Source organism: Perognathus longimembris, chromosome 7 (genome assembly GCF_023159225.1).
Source record: "Perognathus longimembris pacificus isolate PPM17 chromosome 7, ASM2315922v1, whole genome shotgun sequence".
Classification (NCBI taxonomy): domain Eukaryota; kingdom Metazoa; phylum Chordata; class Mammalia; order Rodentia; family Heteromyidae; genus Perognathus; species Perognathus longimembris.
The window spans coordinates 2200216-2217631 of NC_063167.1; the positions used below are offsets into that span (position 1 = coordinate 2200216).

At 54.4% G+C, this 17416-nt stretch overlaps 1 protein-coding gene across 1 annotated transcript; it reads left to right on the forward strand.

Annotated features, from left to right (window-relative positions):
- The first annotated feature begins 92 nt into the window (after positions 1-92).
- Dffb (DNA fragmentation factor subunit beta) lies at positions 93-15292 on the forward strand. Its single transcript, XM_048350123.1, is given in 8 exon segments — positions 93-254; positions 595-721; positions 4284-4472; positions 6352-6431; positions 7034-7115; positions 7118-7203; positions 7355-7455; positions 14447-15292. Coding segments are annotated over 8 exon segments (1026 nt in total). The 5' UTR covers positions 93-131; the 3' UTR covers positions 14685-15292.
- Positions 15293-17416: the final 2124 nt, after the last annotated feature.

The window sequence follows — 17416 nt, forward strand, 5'->3', positions numbered from 1 at the left end:
GCGGCTAGCGCTCCGACCTGCGCCTGCGCACACGGGGTGGGGTCCCGGCCGCGCCTGCGCCGGAGGAGCGGGTGCGGAGCGCGCGGGTTCGGATCCCAGTCGGCCCCGGCGTTCGCTGCCGCCGCGCCGCCATGTGCGCGGTGCTCCGCCGGCCCAAGGCCGTCCGGATCCGGGCCTTGCACAGCTCACAGAAGTTCGGTGTGGCGGCGCGGAGCCGCGAGGAACTGCTGCGCAAGGGCTGCCTCCGTTTCCAGGTCCGCCGCGGGGGTCGTGCGGGCTCCGGAGCGCGGGCGCGGCGTGCGGGCGTGGGGGCGCGCGGCGGGCCGGGGCGGGGTCACGCGGGGTCACCCGCCACCGCCGGTCCTCCGCGTCCCCCGGGCGTGTAGACGGCGCCGTGGGCGGCGTGCGGCGGCTGCGGCGCGGCCCGAGCGCGGCCCCCCCCGGTCCCCGGCCCCCCGGCCCCGCACTGGCTCGGCTTTCTCCCGCCCGCGAGGAGCGCCCCCGGGCGCGCCCCGGGCAGAGGCCTGCACCCCTTCCTACCCGCCGACCGCGGTCGCGTCCAGGCCCACCCCGTCAGCCCCCTGTCCTCCCCAGCTCCCGGTGTCCGGCTCCCGGCTGTGCCTGTACGAGGACGGCGCGGAGGTGACCGAAGACTACTTCCCCAGCCTCGCCGACGACTCCGAGCTCCTGCTGCTCACCGCAGGCCAGACCTGGCAGGGCTGTGAGTTCCCAAAGCGGGGAGAGGCAGCGGGTTGGACGTCCTGGGGGCTTCAGCAATGCAGATGGAGATGGGTGAATCTAAGAGAGGAAGCCAGCCACCAGTTAGAGCTGGAGCCCAGTAGTTCATGTTTTTGTCCTTGTTTTTCAACAGTGCCCAGGGCTAAGGTTGGCTGCTGTCGTGCTGGGTGCTTGCTTTGGCAGGTGGTTCTTTTAAGGGTGTCTGTATAGGAGCCCCCCCGCCCCCATGGGAAATCTTTCAGAACCAGCTCAACTGCAAGTTCTGCACCTCGTATGCCCTTCCTTCCTCTGGGAGGGACATTGGGTGCTTGCGCAAAGGGGATGTTGCTGCAGGAGGTGGATCTGGGGACACGGGAAGGACTAGAAGCTCCGACAGAAGGGGAAGTCACCTGGTGAGGGACTGAGAGAGGGGAACTGAAGAGTGGTGCTCTGCGTGGCCACAGGCTGAGGACTCGGCTGTCGGAAGTGACACTCGACTGGCGTGCATTCTGAGTGGGTTTCAAGCACCTATTCTTGTGGGGCCTCTAAGAAGCAGGCACTCGGGCTGGCCCTGTAGAGGTGGAGTCTAGACCAAAGAGCTGACGGGGCCATGGGGAATGGATGTTTCCCTTCATTCCCTGGTTCCTGGTGGTGTTTGGACAGAGCAGGACCAGGTGCTCTCTCCCTAACCATCCATCTCCATCTCTGTCTTCTCTACTTTATCATCCTCCCTCTCCTGAGGCCACTCATCCTTTCCTGCATAGATTTTTTTAGGTTTAAAAAATGGTGATAAGTTTGCAGAATGTTGCCAAGATAGCTGGAATGCTCTGCGTACCTTACCTGTTTCTCCCCAAGTTTCACCTGACATAATTGTAGTAGTGTAGTCTCAAAACCAGGAAGCAGACAGCCATGCGGCATATGGCTTGCTCTGTGCCAGTCATAGAACCAGCACTGCAGGCAAGGTGTGAGGTTCTCCCGCCCCCTGCCCTCCTGGATACCACCCTGTTATAACCCTGGTGATCCCTGCCGACTCCTGGTGTGTCCGCAGTCTCTTTGTTTGTTTCTGGAATGTGAGGTTAGTGGACTGAAGCAGTCTGTGACCTGAGATAGGCTACTCTACTCAGCCAGCCGGTCACCCATACTTCATTGCTTTTCCTTGGCAGCTTGCTCATACCACTTAGCTTTCCATTTACCTGCCGAGAGATGCTTTGGGTCTTCTCAATTTTCAGCTACTACCAGTGGTTTTCAATTTCTCTGGGAAAAAGGGATAGGAATCCAGTGCTGGGTCATAAGTGAATGTTTAGTTTATTTTTTTCTTTTTTTAAAAAAAGTTTATACTTTTTAAGAATTTAACATTATTTCCAAACAGACCTATCAAGGAACATTTCCCTCCCCTTCCATTTATGTAGACATTTTATGCGGTCAAACAGACAATTCCTTAAAGGCCATTACTTGTGTTTACATAATTACTCTACATACATATGTTTAGTTTTTAAAGACATAGAGATGTCCAGTCTTCACACTTTTATTTAGTATTATACTGGAGGTCCACTGCAAGGATAATTAAGAGAAAGAAATGAGGCATTCAGACTGGAAAGAAGTAAAACTCTACTTGCAGATGATACAAATGCTCAGGAGTCCACTAAAAATCATTAGAACTAATAGTTGAGTTTAACAAGTTGCTAGATATAAGATCAACACAGAGCCAATTTATTTCTGTGCATAAACAGCAATCTGAAAATGAAATCAACTCAATTTATAATAGCATCAAGAAGAATAACACAAATGTGACTAAAAAAGAAGTGTAGAAGTTAGGCTGAGGGGCTGGGGATATAGCCTAGTGGCAAGAGTGCCTGCCTCGGATACACGAGGCCCTAGGTTCGATTCCCCAGCACCACATATACAGAAAACGGCCAGAAGCGGCACTGTGGCTCAAGTGGCAGAGTGCTAGCCTTGAGTGGGAAGAAGCCAGGGACAGTGCTCAGGCCCTGAGTCCAAGGCCCAGGACTGGCCAAAAAAAAAAAAAAGAAGTTAGGCTGAAGGCTACAAAGGACCGTTGAAGGAAATTTAAGATCTGAGTCTGGTGATGCTTGTCTGTGAGTCTAGCGTATGAGGCAGGAGAGCCACAAGTTCCATTGAAATAAAACATCCCAGGTTCATGGGTCAGAAAAGTAACATTGGGGCTGGGGATATGGCCTAGTGGCAAGAGTGCCTGCCTCATATATGTGAGGCCCTGGGTTCGATTCCCCAGCACCACATATGCAGAAAATGGCCAGAAGTGGCGCTGTGGCTCAAGTGGCAGAGTGCTAGCCTTGAGCAAAATGAAGCCAGGGACAGTGCTCAGGCCCTGAGTCCAAGGCCCAGGACTGGCAAAAAAAAAAAGTAACATTGGTGCAGCGTTCCCCACACTAACTGACCTACACATCCAGCATAGCCCATGAGATGTGTGGGGCTGAGTTCTCAGATCCTCACCCACACTGGCGTGTTGCAGAGAGTGGGTACAGAGGTTCCTCTCTGGGTCCTGACTTGCATTCACTGACACATCATGTCTTTAGATGCTTATTCTCCATTCGGATGTCTTCCCTAGAGGACTATTTACACAGATCCTCTACCCATTTTGAACTTGGTTATCTTTTTCCTAAAGAGTACAAGAGTCTCTTGGATTTGTGTGCCCAGGCTAACTTTGATACACAATCTTCAGATCTTAGCCTCCTAGGAAGCTAAGATTACAGGTGGGAGCTACCAACACCTGCTGTCTTTGAACTCAGAACCTGGGTGCTATTACTTAGCTTTTTCACTCAGTGTTGGTGCTCTACCACGTGTGCCACAATTCCAGTTCTGACTTTTTGGTGGTTTATTGGAAGTAAGAATCTCATGGAATTTCCTGCTTGGGCTGGCTTTGAACTGTGATCCTCAGATCTTAGCTTCCTGAGTAACTAGTATTGCAGACTTGAGCCACAGCACCTGGTCTGACTATAGTAATTCTTTTCTTTTTGCCAGTTCTGGGCCTTGGACTCGGGGCCTGAGCACTGTCCTGGCTTCTCTTTGCTCAAGGCTAGCATTCTGCCACTTGAGACACAGCGCCACTTCTGGCCGTTTCCTATATATGTGCACTCTTGCCACTAGGCCGTATTCCCAGCCCAGTAATTCTTGATAGGGTTTTGATCATGGGTCCACTTGCATCTGTTCTTGTTTTGTTACAGTTGTGAGGTGTTTTTACTTTTGATGGAGGTCCATAGGGCCCTGGTTTCACTGGATATTAAGTGCCTTCTGGGGAGAGCACACTACCGTTGGAGGTGTGGAGTGGGTCCCAGGAGAGCGGGAAGAAGGGGTGGAAGGCCTTAAGTGAAGGCAAAGCCAAAGGAGGGGCGGGTGTGCCTGGGTGGTGCTGGGGTACGCTAGGTGCTCCCCCTGACGGGGGGTGGCAAGAGCAGCCGATTTGGGGTCCCCTGGCAGGGCTGGTGCGGTGGAATGTCAGTCTTGCAGTCCTGGGGGCTGAGTGGGCAGGCCCTCTGCTCCTGGCCTCTCTGCTGAGCGAGGTTCTGTGTGTTTCCTGCTGGTGGCAGATGTGAGTGACCTGGGCCGCTTCCTCAGCGTCTTCCAGGAGCCACACTCTGCGGTCATCGAGGCGGCCCGGCAGCTGCTGGCCGGCGAGCAGGCCCCACTGCGGCAGAGGCTGCTGGCCGACCTGCTGCACAACGCCAGCCAGAACATCGATGCCGAGACCCGGGAGCAGGACTCTCCCTGGTTTGAAGGTGGGTGGTGGGGGTGGGCAGGGAAGGGCTTCCTCAGCAGTAGCCCTGGAGAAACGGAGTCCGCGCAGGTCCCCTCAGCTTCTCAACGGGTCCGGCCTTAGGGAGGTCAGGACAGATGCTCATGGACAGCCCGGGCTGTGGGCCCTGAGCCAGAGAGGACTTGAGGGTGGGGGAAAACCCCCTGGGTGCCTCTGGCTGGTCTTGATATTATTATTTACAAAATTGTGGCAATGCAGGAAACATCAGATTTAGCAATTTTACCTTTTTTTTTGGTGGTAGTGAACTTAGGAGACTGGGTCTATGCTTCCTCTAGAGAACTGGCCCTTGTTATCCCCTGCCTGTTTCCCGAGGTGGTTTGCTTTTTCATTGGGTTTAAGTGTCTTCTTCTGGTTTACTTTGCTCATGTAAAACACTTTTGTTGGCTTGATTCCAACACCTTGTGTGGTTCGGGCCTATGTGAGCTTTGTGCTGGCTGCATTCAGGGCTGCTGGTCTTTGAGACAAGAGTCCACCAGCAATCCTCCGCTCTCCAGTAAAGGCTCAGCGTTTGGCCTCTTAAGTGGTGACTTCTTTATTTCTTGTGACTGAGTTTCCTTACAACAGTAGTGGGGCTTGAACTCAGAGCCTCCCCCTTGCTAGGCAGGCGCTCTACCACGTGAGCCATGGGGGAGCATGGCTTCTAGGCCACCCTCGCGGTGGTTTTTTTTTTTATTTTTTATTTTTTTGGCCAGTCCTGGGCCTTGGACTCAGGGCCTGAGCACTGTTCCTGGCTTCCTTTTTGCTCAAGGCTAGCACTCTGCCACTTGAGCCACAGCGCCACTTCTGGCCGTTTTCTGTATATGTGGTGCTGGGGAATCGAACCCAGGGCCTCATGTATACGAGGCAAGCTCTCTCGCCACTAGGCCATATCCCCAGCCCCTCGGTGGTTATTTTTTAGATAAGGTCTTAGTTTGGGGCCAGGGCAAGCCTTGGGCTACAGTCCACCTACCTGTGCCTACTCTGAAGCTAGTCTTGTAGATGTGCACCCCCACACGTGGCTTCTTGAGATGGGGTCTTGCTGACGTTTTGCCTAGGCCGGCTTCAAACCTGGATCCTCCCACTGTCTGTCTTCCGAGTAGATGGGACTGCCCAGCCTCCTAACCTCGTACAACTCTGTGTTGTCAGTGACCCAAATAAAATGTGGTATGCTGCTTTCAGAAAATGACAAAATGACAAAAAATTGAAAAAGCCCGTACGTGTTTAGTAGAGTTTAAAGTCTGGTTAGCAGGATCTCCTTGGGCGATTGCGTCAGCACTGAGTATGCAGTTACGCGGCCCAGGGCTACCAAATCTGTCAGAGATAAGAGGCTCCTGGATTTGTCTGCCTGGTCTGACTTTGAACCTAGATTCTCAGATTCCACTCTCCTGAGTAGCAAGGATTGTAGGTGGGAGCCATCGCTATCTCCTGCTCCTTATCTCCCTCTTATGTGGAGTCATACAGCTGTTTCTGTTCTTATGTGGAGTCATACAGCTGTTTCCGCTTGGTGATGGCTTGTCCTGTAGCAGGCTGTCCTCAGGTTCAGCGACATCCTGTCAGATCACCCATCCTTATTAAAGTCCATGCTCTGTTGCTGAAAAGAGCACACTTCATCATTTAGTATCCCAAGGACACCGGGGTTGCTTGTGTGGAGGGCCTGGGGACCTGGGAGGCTGTAGCCCCCTGGGCAAGAAAGGCTGGAGGGGAGAAGCCGGGAGTATTTGAGATGCTCCAGCGCAAACCCCACATAGACCCTGCATGTCCCAGTCAGGTGCTTCTCCAAATGAGGCAGCCTGACCCTGTGTTGGGCCCCCTGTCCCCACCCAGGCTGCCCCGTGGGCTCAAGGGGTCTCCCTCCCTTGTAGGCTTGGAATCCCGATTCAGGAATAAGTCTGGCTACCTGAGGCACAGCTGTGAGAGCCGGATCCGAGGCTACCTGAGAGAGGTAAGCTCCTGTCATGGCCAGGTCTTCTGGGTGGGTTCTGCGCCCAGGGCGGGTGGCATTTGGTGTGTTGCCACCCCTGCTGGTGTGTTCTTTGTGGCTGCTGACCGCAGCCTGCACAGGGCTGTGACACCGTAGCCTCTGCCGGCTGCCTCAGCAGCTCCAGAATCTGGGCCGCGTCCTGACTGTGGCTGGGAGGCCCTGGGCTGCGCATTGCGTCCCATTACAGAGGCTTCCTGGCCCGTGAAGGTCTTGGTGGGCCTGCTGGCAGCCCGTTCTGATGGGAACCAACTCCAAGTAGGGAGCCTCCTCGTCCTCTCTGATCCGCCTGCCTCTGCCTCCCAAGTGCTGGGATTACAGGCATGCACCTCCATGCTCAGACGGGTCTCTTTTCATTCTTGTCAGCCTCATGGGCAGCATTGTTGCTCACTCAGGTGCTCTAGAGGTTTCTCAGGATGGGATAAGTAAGCAGTGGCCAGACTTTCAGACCACATGACTGTCGTTAAGAGTCTGGACCCCTGGCCAGAGGGACAGAGTTCCTGAGGGCCATGAATGGGAGGCAACTGTGGACTTCGGGGCTCGGCAGTGTCCTCTGGCCCTTCCAGGTGAGCACTTACGTCTCGGTGCTGGGTGGCAAAGCACAAGAGGAATACAGGCGGATCCTGGATGCCATGAGCCAGCAGCTTAAGCTATGAAGTACCATGGTAGCTACTTCGACCGCAGAGCCCCGGCTGAAGGCCGACTCTGCACGCCGGAAGGCTGGTTCTCCTGCCAGGTGAGCTGGGATTGCAGGTGTGCCCACCATGCTTGGCTCAAAGAACTTTTTAGGGACTAACCCCACCGGGTCTGCCACCCAGCAAGCCCACCCGTGGGTGGTAGTGGGTAGTGAGGGCCTCGCTCTCCTTCCCTGTCCTTGGTCCTTGCAGGGCCCTTTCGACCTGGATGGCTGCAGGTCCAAGCACTCCATCAACCCCTACGGCAGCAGGGAGAGCCGAATCCTCTTCAGCACGTGGAACCTGGATCACGTGTAAGTGCGTGTGGGCCTGGACTTGCAGGAGCCTTGTCGCTGAGACGCAGTTCTCTGAGCCTGTCCTTACTGAGGGAGTGTGACTGTCTTGTGGTGTCGGGGCTCAAGACCCCCTCTCTCCTCTTCACCCAGGGAGATGATAAATCCCAAATTGTGAAAAAACACTCGGCTTTACCCCCCCCCCCTCGTGTCCGGAGTAGACGCAGGAAAGAGATTTCGGGGAGCCGGATTGGGATGTTCCACCAGTCTCAAAGAGCTTTAATCAGGGAGAGGTTTTATAACGGTAATGGCGGGCAGGAAGGGGAGGGACTAAGTGAATATTAACGATTAACGATTGGCTAGATGGGCTGTCCCTCAGGTGATATCATGGAACTTCCTCTATGGGCGGAGACCACAGCCCCCCAAGGACCGGGCCTCCGCCATTACCCACATGGCCGAGCCGAGAGGCGGGGCTGCTTTGCTTCTCTTCCGGCCGAACCCGGAAGATGGGAGTGGCTAGCTTTTACACTGTCCCAGGGCTGGGGGAAGGGCGGCGTCTTGGGAGCTCTCGTCCCCCTTCCCTCATCAAGGCCAAAACTGAATCCCCAACATCGCGGGCAGTCATTGGTGCTGCCTTTGTGGTTCTGGTTGGAAGCCCTGGTGTGTGTGGGAAAGGGGTGGCTGGACAGAGGCTCTTTTGTCGCTGTCCAGTGCTTGGTGCTGACCTGTCCCTCCTTGCTCTCCATTGCCTGCCTGTGCCTTGCTCAGAGCTCAGGGTCCGGCCCCTGGCTGCCCAGTGCAGGGCTGTCAGTGGCTCTGTGCTGCATGTCGGAGTGGAAGAGCAGGAAGGGGAGCTCTGGCAGTGACAGCATGGGGTGGGGGGTGTTCTTCAGGGGGATGCTCTCAGCTGTGAGCTCATGCTGAGATAGCACAGGGTGGAGACTTCTTGGTCAGTGTGGTCTTTGCTGGTAGATTTTTGTTTTTGAATTCCATGGCCTGTGCTTGCTCGGCTTAGTTTCTGGCTGACAGTATACCAGGGAACACTTCTGAGGCAGGATAGATTAGGGAAAGCCAGGAATGCACAAACTCAGGTTAAAGCAAATACAGGACAATGATCTTCACCCATCAACTTTCCTTGAGATTAAGGAACTAAAGTTGTTTTATGGGGAAATAAGGCAGGATAGACTAGGGAAAATAAGGCATGGTTAACGCAGCCAGGAATTTAGAAACTGTGTATTTAGAAATATAGAATCATTGTCTTCTTTGTTTTAATCCTTGTACTACTTTATATGCTGTAGTATTAGCATAAGGAGAAAAAAAGCGCAAGAGCAGCTTTATCCATCTGACCTTGTCTGCTGGCCCAAAACAATTAGCATGCTCAGAAAACTGAGAGAGGACATCATAAAACAATTAGCATGCTCAGAAAAGTGAGAAAGGACATCATGAAACAATTAGCATGCTCAGAAAACTGAGAGAGGACATCATAAAACAATTAGCATGCTCAGAAAACTGAGAGAGGACATCATAAAAAAGACACATATTCTGGAGAAGCAAATACTTGGAAAAATGGCTTATCCCAGCACAAAGTGCTCACTTCAGAGGATAAACTCTATGGTAGGATGTGTTCTTTATCTCAAGGGTAGACACCAGTTTGAAAATACCATGGCAGAATGTATTGTTTCCTAGAAGGGATGCCCAAAGATAATGGTCATATATTTAAAGTACAGGTCAGTCTCAGAGACCTGAGCCCGAGCGGGAAAGGTAAACACCTGTCTGTATAACTTGAAGTCACACCCTGCCTTTATCATGTAAGTGCCCTTGATGTCAAAGAGCTCCGAGTCTCTTCCTCTGAGAGCACCCGCACTCTCTGAGAGTGGGCCTCTGCCCTTCCGCTCGCCTGTCCTCTTGTCTGCTTGCCTACTTAGTTCTGCCAAGTTTTCACACCATTATGACTTGTCCAGAAATTCTTATTCTGTGCTTGAAGTCAAGGACTCTAAGTAAAGAGTCCCAGCTTTTAGCAGGAAACTTCATAAACATCACAAGCTGGGGACACTTGCAGTTTAGCTTTTTGTTGTTTATTTTTGGAGATGAGATCTTAGTCTTCTTTGCCCAGGTTGACTTCATCTCTGCCTCCATATTCGCTGGGATTACAGGCATAGTCCTTGGGTACCCGGCACGTGATTCTCCTGTTAGTCACCACCTTTTGTCTCTTAACTGGGGCTTTGTCTTAACCTTGCCTTGAAATGTTAACTCTGTGGGTCACTTAGTTCCACATCTGGCTACAGTAGCCATTCAGTAAATATTTCTTGACTTGTGTTGCATGAATAAATATTACTTACCTATTATTCTATTCTATTCTGAGTTTCCTTTCCATGTTTCCTTCTCACGTGTCATTTGTTTTTGGTCTCTGTGCTTTCTGTTGATGAGCTCTGGTTTCTTTTTCAATCTGCCCTTTGGCGTCTGGAAGCAAGCACTCGGTGTGTTCTTTTAGCTGTGTCCCTACTATCGGTGGTGTGGAAAGTCGGCATGGCTGCCTTCCTCATTCTTCCTCATGTTTCTGAGGGCTGTTGTCCCGCCTGGTTTCAATCCTGCACGGAAGGCTTGCATTTACCCTCCGCAGTGTCACCTGCTTCTCTACTCCTAGGCGCTTCCTGTGGCTCACTTCCTTTGGAGGGCAGGTGAGGGGTGGTGGCTGCCTGGACTGCTCCGGGCTCCCAGGCCTTTGTCCTCCTTCACTGCTGTCCTCGGCCATCCGCTTCTGTTGGCCATCTGAGTTTCTGTGTTTCTAGTGGTAGTTTTAGGACTGTTTGTTTTTCTTCAAAAGTGATGCACACGCAGGCATGGGTCTTCCTTTCCGTTCTGATGGGGGCTTGTGTTCTCTGTTCTGTGGCAGGTGTTCTTTGGGTTGGAGAATCCCTGCAAAGCTTCTCCAGGCTCTCGTGGGCGTGGCTGGCCTGATCCTGTCCTCCCCTCCACCTTCTCGCTCTGTACTGCTCCTCCCTCCTGGCTGACTCGTGGCGTGGACTGCATTGGGTCCCTGGCTTGACACTGAGACTTCCCCAGTGTGATGTACGTGGGAGATTCCTTGGGAGGTACTGAAGGTATGTGGTCAGCAGGTGGGGCTAATCCAGCAGAGCTTCCTACAAGGGGAAGGAGGCTCTCCCGCTTTGGCCCGCTGCCCTGGGCGGGCAGACAGCATGGCAAGCTGGCCACCTGCGAATCAGGAGGCGGGCTGACCTGTCCAGACCATGCTGTACCTTTAACTTGGACTGCAGGCTTTACGCCCCCCCCCCCCCTCAACCTGCACATGCATTTTAGTTTGGTGTGAGACCAGGACTCGGAACTTGGTATCTCCTAGTTTCATTCATGGGCTGGTGCTCTGCCACCTGAACTGCACCCAGCTCCTTCCCAGACGTTTACCTGTGGCAGCATGGAGCCAGCACTCCCTGTGTGCTTGGTGGTGCTCTGGCCTCAGTATCCTCGCTCTGTCCACTGTTTATTTCCTATTTGGCAGAATCCTTTTTGGATTCTTTTAAAAATAAGCCTGTTTTGCAAGGCCAGCCCTGCAGGGGTCCCTGCGCCCCGGGTGCTCTCCCGACCAGTGGGAGAGGCGAGGAAGCGTGCCCCGCTGAGGGTAAGCCCAGAATAGGTAACGAGCCACGAGTTGCTCGCACGCAGCCCAACCTAACCTTTCTGCCGCGGTTAGTTGACTCGGGAGAAGTTCAAGACTGCTTTCTGTTTATTGGCGCGAACCCGATCTTAAGTCTGGGCAATGGCAGCAGGAAGAGGAAGGGTGTAGTGTACCTAGCCAGGTTACGATTGGCGGTCAGAGCTGTCAGTCAAGGGTGGAAGGCCGTGGGACCTCGCTAAGGGGCGTCCGAAGTCTACGTCACTACTAGCGGGACCGCCCCCAGGTTACTGCCGGCCGCCATCTTGCTGCACTTGGTCTTAAGGCTGGGAGGCGTGGCCAGCTAGAGCCGCCTTTCCCGTTCTGGACCCTGAAGGCAGGCGGGGCTAGCTGGGATCCCTCTTCGGGTTCCGGTGTAAACAAACACGCCCAGGGGCAGGTGGGGCTCTTCAGGGCCTCACTCCCGGGAGGCGGCACAACAGCCACACACTTCCGGGGCGCGAACAGGCGGGGCCAGTTGGTGCGCCCCCATATCTCCCCGTTTTTCGTTTTTAATAAGCAGGTGGATGTCCTACTCGAGAATGCGCTTGTCTTAGGTTGTTTCCCCCTTGAGGAATCTTACCCATCTTTGGCTGACCATCCTAGCTCTTCGGGCCATCCTACCTGCGAGGCTTGCCAGCCCCAGCCAAGGAACTCGGGGGGGAGGGGTCTGCACTTAAGAGGAGGCCCTGCTATTTCTGCCTCACACCTGTACACTCCGGCAGACTGCACATCCTGGAAGGGGCCATGACCAACCTCCTAGGCTTCCCAAATGGCTAAAAGCAGCATAATGCTGCCAGACCACCATTGACTGGACAGCTCTGGCTCATTGCTTAAGAACTAGGGTGTCGGGGTTTTTAGCTCCCCCCTCCCCCGTGCTCCCCCGACCTGCGGGAGAGACAGGGAAGGCACGCCTCAACCCAGACGACCCAAGAAAGGAAAGGGCTGGCAGACTGCCCACACCCAGCCCTCCCTCACTGGAGGACAATCAGACGGCCTGGGAGTCAAGTCAGCGCAAGATCTCGTTTATTGGGGAAGTTTGTGCCACTAATATAAAGCACAGGAGCCAATCAGGTCTAAGATCGGCAGGAAGGGGCGGGGTGAGCTGTCCATCAAGGGCGGAAGAGCCGGGGCGTCACAGCCCATAGAACCGCCTCCGGATTATCACCAAAGACACTTGCAGCAGCTGCGCGCTGTTGTTAGGCGCCGCCATCTTAGCCATACGTTGCCCCAAGACTGAGAAACAGGTGTGTTGGGCTATACTGATTGTGGGGGGATAGCCCTACACGCTTTTCCCGCCGGCCGGAGGCCAGAGCGTGTTCCGGTTGAGACTAAGCCGAGATGGGGTAGAGCAGGCGAAACCACCTGTCCCAAAGCCCCCCTTACATTTAAGAGCAGACACTGGACACGGAGATTTTGGGGAGCTGTCTGGCGAACTTCCGTTTATTCAGGGGGAGTGTAATTGCATTTATCACAGTGATGACGTCGGGAAGGAGAGGGACTCGGGGCGCCTAACTAGGTACTAGCGATTGGCTGACCTGGGCTGTTTGTCAATAGTGGCACCTTAGGACCGCCTCCACGGGCTGACGTCATACCCCAATAGAACCGCCCCTGGGCCCCGGCGGCACCATCTTGGAGGCAGACACATGGATCCAAGACGGGAGGCGGGGCTGGTCCACAACTACTCCTTCCGGTTCAGGACCCGGAAGGAGGCAGGAGTGGTTTCCAGCCATGTGGCCCCAGGGCGGGAGAAGAGACAGGACTCTCGGGACTGCCCCCTTAAAGGTACAGCCAGAGCCCAACACAGGTGGGGCCAGCTAGTTGACTTCCAGGTGTGCCCCACACTAGGGGAAGCCTATTTGCCCTAGCATGGGTCAGGTGTAAATACAGAGGCAATATAAGCACAGAGGCAAATGCAAACACAGAGGCAAATATGAACACAAAGGTCATGCATGGGAGGTCTCTCCCATGAGGGGGAGAGGGTAAGGGAGCCACCCATCTGGCTCAGTCCAGGGAAGGTTGGAGTTTAGTCCGTCTCCGCGCTGCTCAAGGTGGGCAGGCAGCGCCATCCCCATCTCTGGCAGTGAGGTAGAAGCAGGTCCAGGCCTTGGTGGTTCTGGAGGTCCACAGCAGCCAGGGTGCTAGCAACTTAATTCAGGTAGTTAGTAAACAGTTTATCATAAACATTGGAGCAAGGTGTAAAAACTCTCAATGCCTATTCCCCCCGCCCAACGGGAATCCCCAAGCTCAGCAGCAGGGGAAGGGCAAAAGGGAAACAACAGTGCAATACTCCATTCCGGTTTTTTGGCAAAGCTGTAGGCGATATCACCACAGCAAAACATTGCGCCATAAAAGACGGTAAGGTAGAGTCCAGAAAGCAAGCAGCAAGCAGGGCTGGGCACTGGAAGGAAGGGAGGCTGGCTGTCGCCATTGTCGTCCACCGCTGACACACACAGACAGGTTTCCCGTGGTTCCAGGGAGGAGCAGCCTTTCTCTCAACCGAGAAAAACGAGTGCTCAGTAAACTCAGAGGATACTTAAGGGCAATGCACAAAAACATTCTCTCCAAAGAGGAATTTGGTTAGTAGCACAGATGGCGGAAAGCAGGGAGAAAAACCATGCATTAAGACCTTGTTGCTGTTTAAAAACAACCCTGGAATCCCCCAACTTGTCAGACCTGTGGTGAAGCAGGAGCGAAAGCAAGTAATTTTAAAACCATGATGCCAGTTTTTACATGTTTTACCAACAGACAGACGGACAGACATGCAGACAGACAGTTGTGCACAGTTTTGAGCACGCTTAGGAATATTGGGAATATTTGTCTTTTTTGGCCAGTACTGGGGCTTGAACTTAGGGTCTGGGTGCTGTCCGTGAGCTTTGTGCTCCAAGCTAGCTCCCTACCACAGCCACAGCTCCACTTCTGGCTTTTTGGTGTCTCGTGGACTTTCCTGCCCAGGCTGGCTCTGAGCCACCATCTTCAGATCTCAGTCTCCTGAGCAGCGTGGGTTACAGGCGTGAGCCACTGGTGCCTGGCTGGGAATGACCCATTCCCCCCCTCCCCCCTGTATTTTCAGCACTTAAACAATGTCCACAAATCAAGGTTTAAATGGCAAGATAACATTGCTTACATGGGGCTTTGCTGAGTAGTCCTGGCTTGCAAACAGCCACGTGAGGCTCTGTGATTCCCTGGTGTTCCTGCCACCTGGCTCTTCTGTGATGTCCCCAGTGGGCCTCCCGTAGTGAGGCCTTCCCACGTGAAGCTCTGGGCTGATAGGAAACGTGCCCAGCGCCCTGTGGTCAGGGGCACCGTGCCCACAGAGGGACAGTCTCCAACCCGGCTTTGCAGGATAGAGAAGAAGCGCACCATCGTGCCCGCCCTGGCGGAAGCGGTCCAGGAGCAGGGTGGACGGGAGGTGGACTGGGAGTACTTCTACGGCCTGCTCTTCACCATGGAGAACCTGAAGCTAGTGCACATCGCCTGCCACAAGAAAACCATCCACAAACTCCAGTGTGACCCCAGCAGGATCTACAGAGCCAGGACTGGGCCTAAGAGGCGCCGGCAGCCTGCTCGGAAACGGCAGTGAGGCCGGGCCCTGCGTGCAGTGCGCAGGACGCGTGCATACCTGTGACTGGTGCTATTTTTTTTTTTTAATCACTTCAGTAGTTCCTGGAAAAACACTTAGAAGTCTTTCCTTCAGTCCAGTCCAGTTCTCAGCCTGTTTCCCACACCCTCCGACAGCCTAACTTCCAGGGGCAGCTCGGGGGTGCACGTGTAGTGGGCAGGCCAGCGGTCTGGAGCTCGGGGCCTTCTCTCTGCTACAGCCGCGCTGCGTGCCTCGTGCGTGGCCTCAGCATCCCTGAGCACCAGGGCTGAGCGTGCTGCACGGCCTGAGGCCTCTGTTCTCTGCTGCTCCCTGCTCCACTGCTAGATGGCTCACAATAGCAGCGTGGCAGAAATGTCCCAGATCTCTCAGTGGGAGTAGCTGTGTGGCATTGCATCGAGCCATGCAGAGTCCTCTTTTTATAGGTAAGTGGGGTGGGTGTATTTAATTTTGTGATTCAGTCACGAACATGCTTATAAAGCAAAGCTGTAGCAGTTTTACGCGTTGGTGAGACAGTGTTTCTTATGGTTCTTGGAAACAGAGCTGTGAAGTGCTCCAGTCCTGGCTGAGAGTCTGCTTTAGTTTTTTTTTTCTTGTCGGGGCGCTTTAGCTCAAGGCTAGCACGCTACCATTTGAGCCACAGCACCACGTCCTGCTTTAGAGTTTTTGGCAGTCCTGGGGTTTGAACTCAGGGCTGTGTGTTTGCTAGGCGGTGCTCGACCACAGGGCCCGCGGTCCCTTGGCTCTGGTAAGTGTTGCTGTGTGCAGAGGCAGTCCTGAGGAGCATGCCATGTGAACAGCGCTCATTCTGGGAGCTGGGCAGGGGTGGGATCCAATTCTAAATTACTGGTTTCCTACATCATGTACTGTATCATACCTGAACTATTTTTTTTTAAAGAAACGTGTCATAACATTTCATTGTTTTTAAAGCCATACATTTTTATGATGCTTGCATTTTTGTATTCATCATGTAATCAGAAAAATAAAGTGTTTCCAAAACAGACATATGTGAGTTTTGCACTCACTGAATGGTAAACATCAGGATGGAGGCAGAGGTTGGAGGTTGACTGGTTGCTGAGTCCTGCTTCTCCGAAACACCGACGCCTCAGAGCCAGCAGCTGGTGGAGCCTTTAAAAGTCCCGCTGCCCCTGCTGTCCAGTCCAGCCTCTCCTTCCCTCTCAAACACCAACCCCAGAGCCACGCCCCTCCCCCCAGGTGCTCCTGCTGCTTCCTCCCTGCTAAGGAGCCCTGGGGAAGGAAGGTCTCTCACCCCTCCTCCTCCCCGAGGCGTGACCAACCTGTGCAGAAAGAGCGAGCTTTGGGCCCTCAGCTGGGAGGGGCAGGGGGTTACAGGTGCCAGGTATGGCACGAGTGGGTAGTTTGGGCATGCCTATGTTGCAGGCCTGTGCCTGAGTCTGTGAGCCAGCATGCACACTTACACACACACACATGTACACGCACACACACACTGATTTTCAGAGGAGCAGTCTCCACACCCCGGCTTGAGAGTCGCCCTGGGCAGCTTGGTCCTTGACTACACTTGTTCCCTTGCACCCCAGCTGAGGGATGCGGAGAAGCAGCCCCCCTGGGGTCCCCACCGCGGAGCCACAGGACTCCCTGGCCAGGCCTTGGAGGCCACGCTGCTTCCAGAGGACAGAGCCCGCTCTTCCAGCTAGGCTTTAGGATGTGGCATACCCAGCATGCTCTAGGGTCACTCGAGTACTGCAAGCAAGGGAGGCTCACAGGAGCAGGGAGGTCCTCAGAGGCCTGTCCTGCAGTGGTATGGGTTGTGGGGGGCACTACTTTGGCCGGCAGTGGGGTATCAGCAGGAAGGTCCGCACAAGGCACCCCAAGCCTAATGGCTGGCCTTAGCAGTATACCCAAGACCCCAGCAGCGCTGAGCTTCCTGGCTGGCTGGGGGAGAGGGCGGTGTCCCTGCAGCTGCCTGGGGACACCGGAAGCTCGTGCTTGGCCTCACCAGGCCCTGGGCCCGCTTCCTGCTGCCTACTGTGTTCACGGTTTGCTGTGTCCTGTGACTAGGTGAATGGGTCCCAGGTCTGTCCTGGCCTGGGTCCCAGGAAAGCACACACACCTGTTAAAGGCTGGCACACAACCCAGGCAGGGCAGTGCAGTGCTCGCGGCCGGGGAGTTTTTTGTCTCTAGGCTTGGTTCTGTGAGTTGCCACACTGACATCGGAGCTGTCTGAGCCCGCACCACTTCGCTTCCTGTCCCCTAGCTGCAACCACCGGCCCCTGCCTATGTTTTTTTTTTTTTTTTTTTGGCCAGTCCTGGGGCTTGGACTCAGGGCCTGAGCACTGTCCCTGGCTTCATTTTGCTCAAGGCTAGCACTCTGCCACTTGAGCCACAGCGCCACTTTCAGCTTTTCCTGTGTATGTGGTGCTGAGAAATTGAACCCAGGGCTTCACGTATGTGAGGTGAGCACTTTACCACTAGGCCATATTCCCAGCCCCCCTGTGCTGTTTTCATTGGACATTTGTGTTTCTATGGGACCTTGACAGTGACCAGGGGTTTGGGTCTGTTGTCTCAACACTAGGAGCGTCCACATGGGACCCACTGACAAACATGGCTTCCTGGGGTTGCCATGGGGACAGGAGGCCCCGATCGCTGCCCTGGCCACACCTGTGAGCACAGGCTGGACGGCCAGAGGGCAGGCGGCCCCCAGAGGCACTGAGCTCCTCTTACCCCTTTGCCAG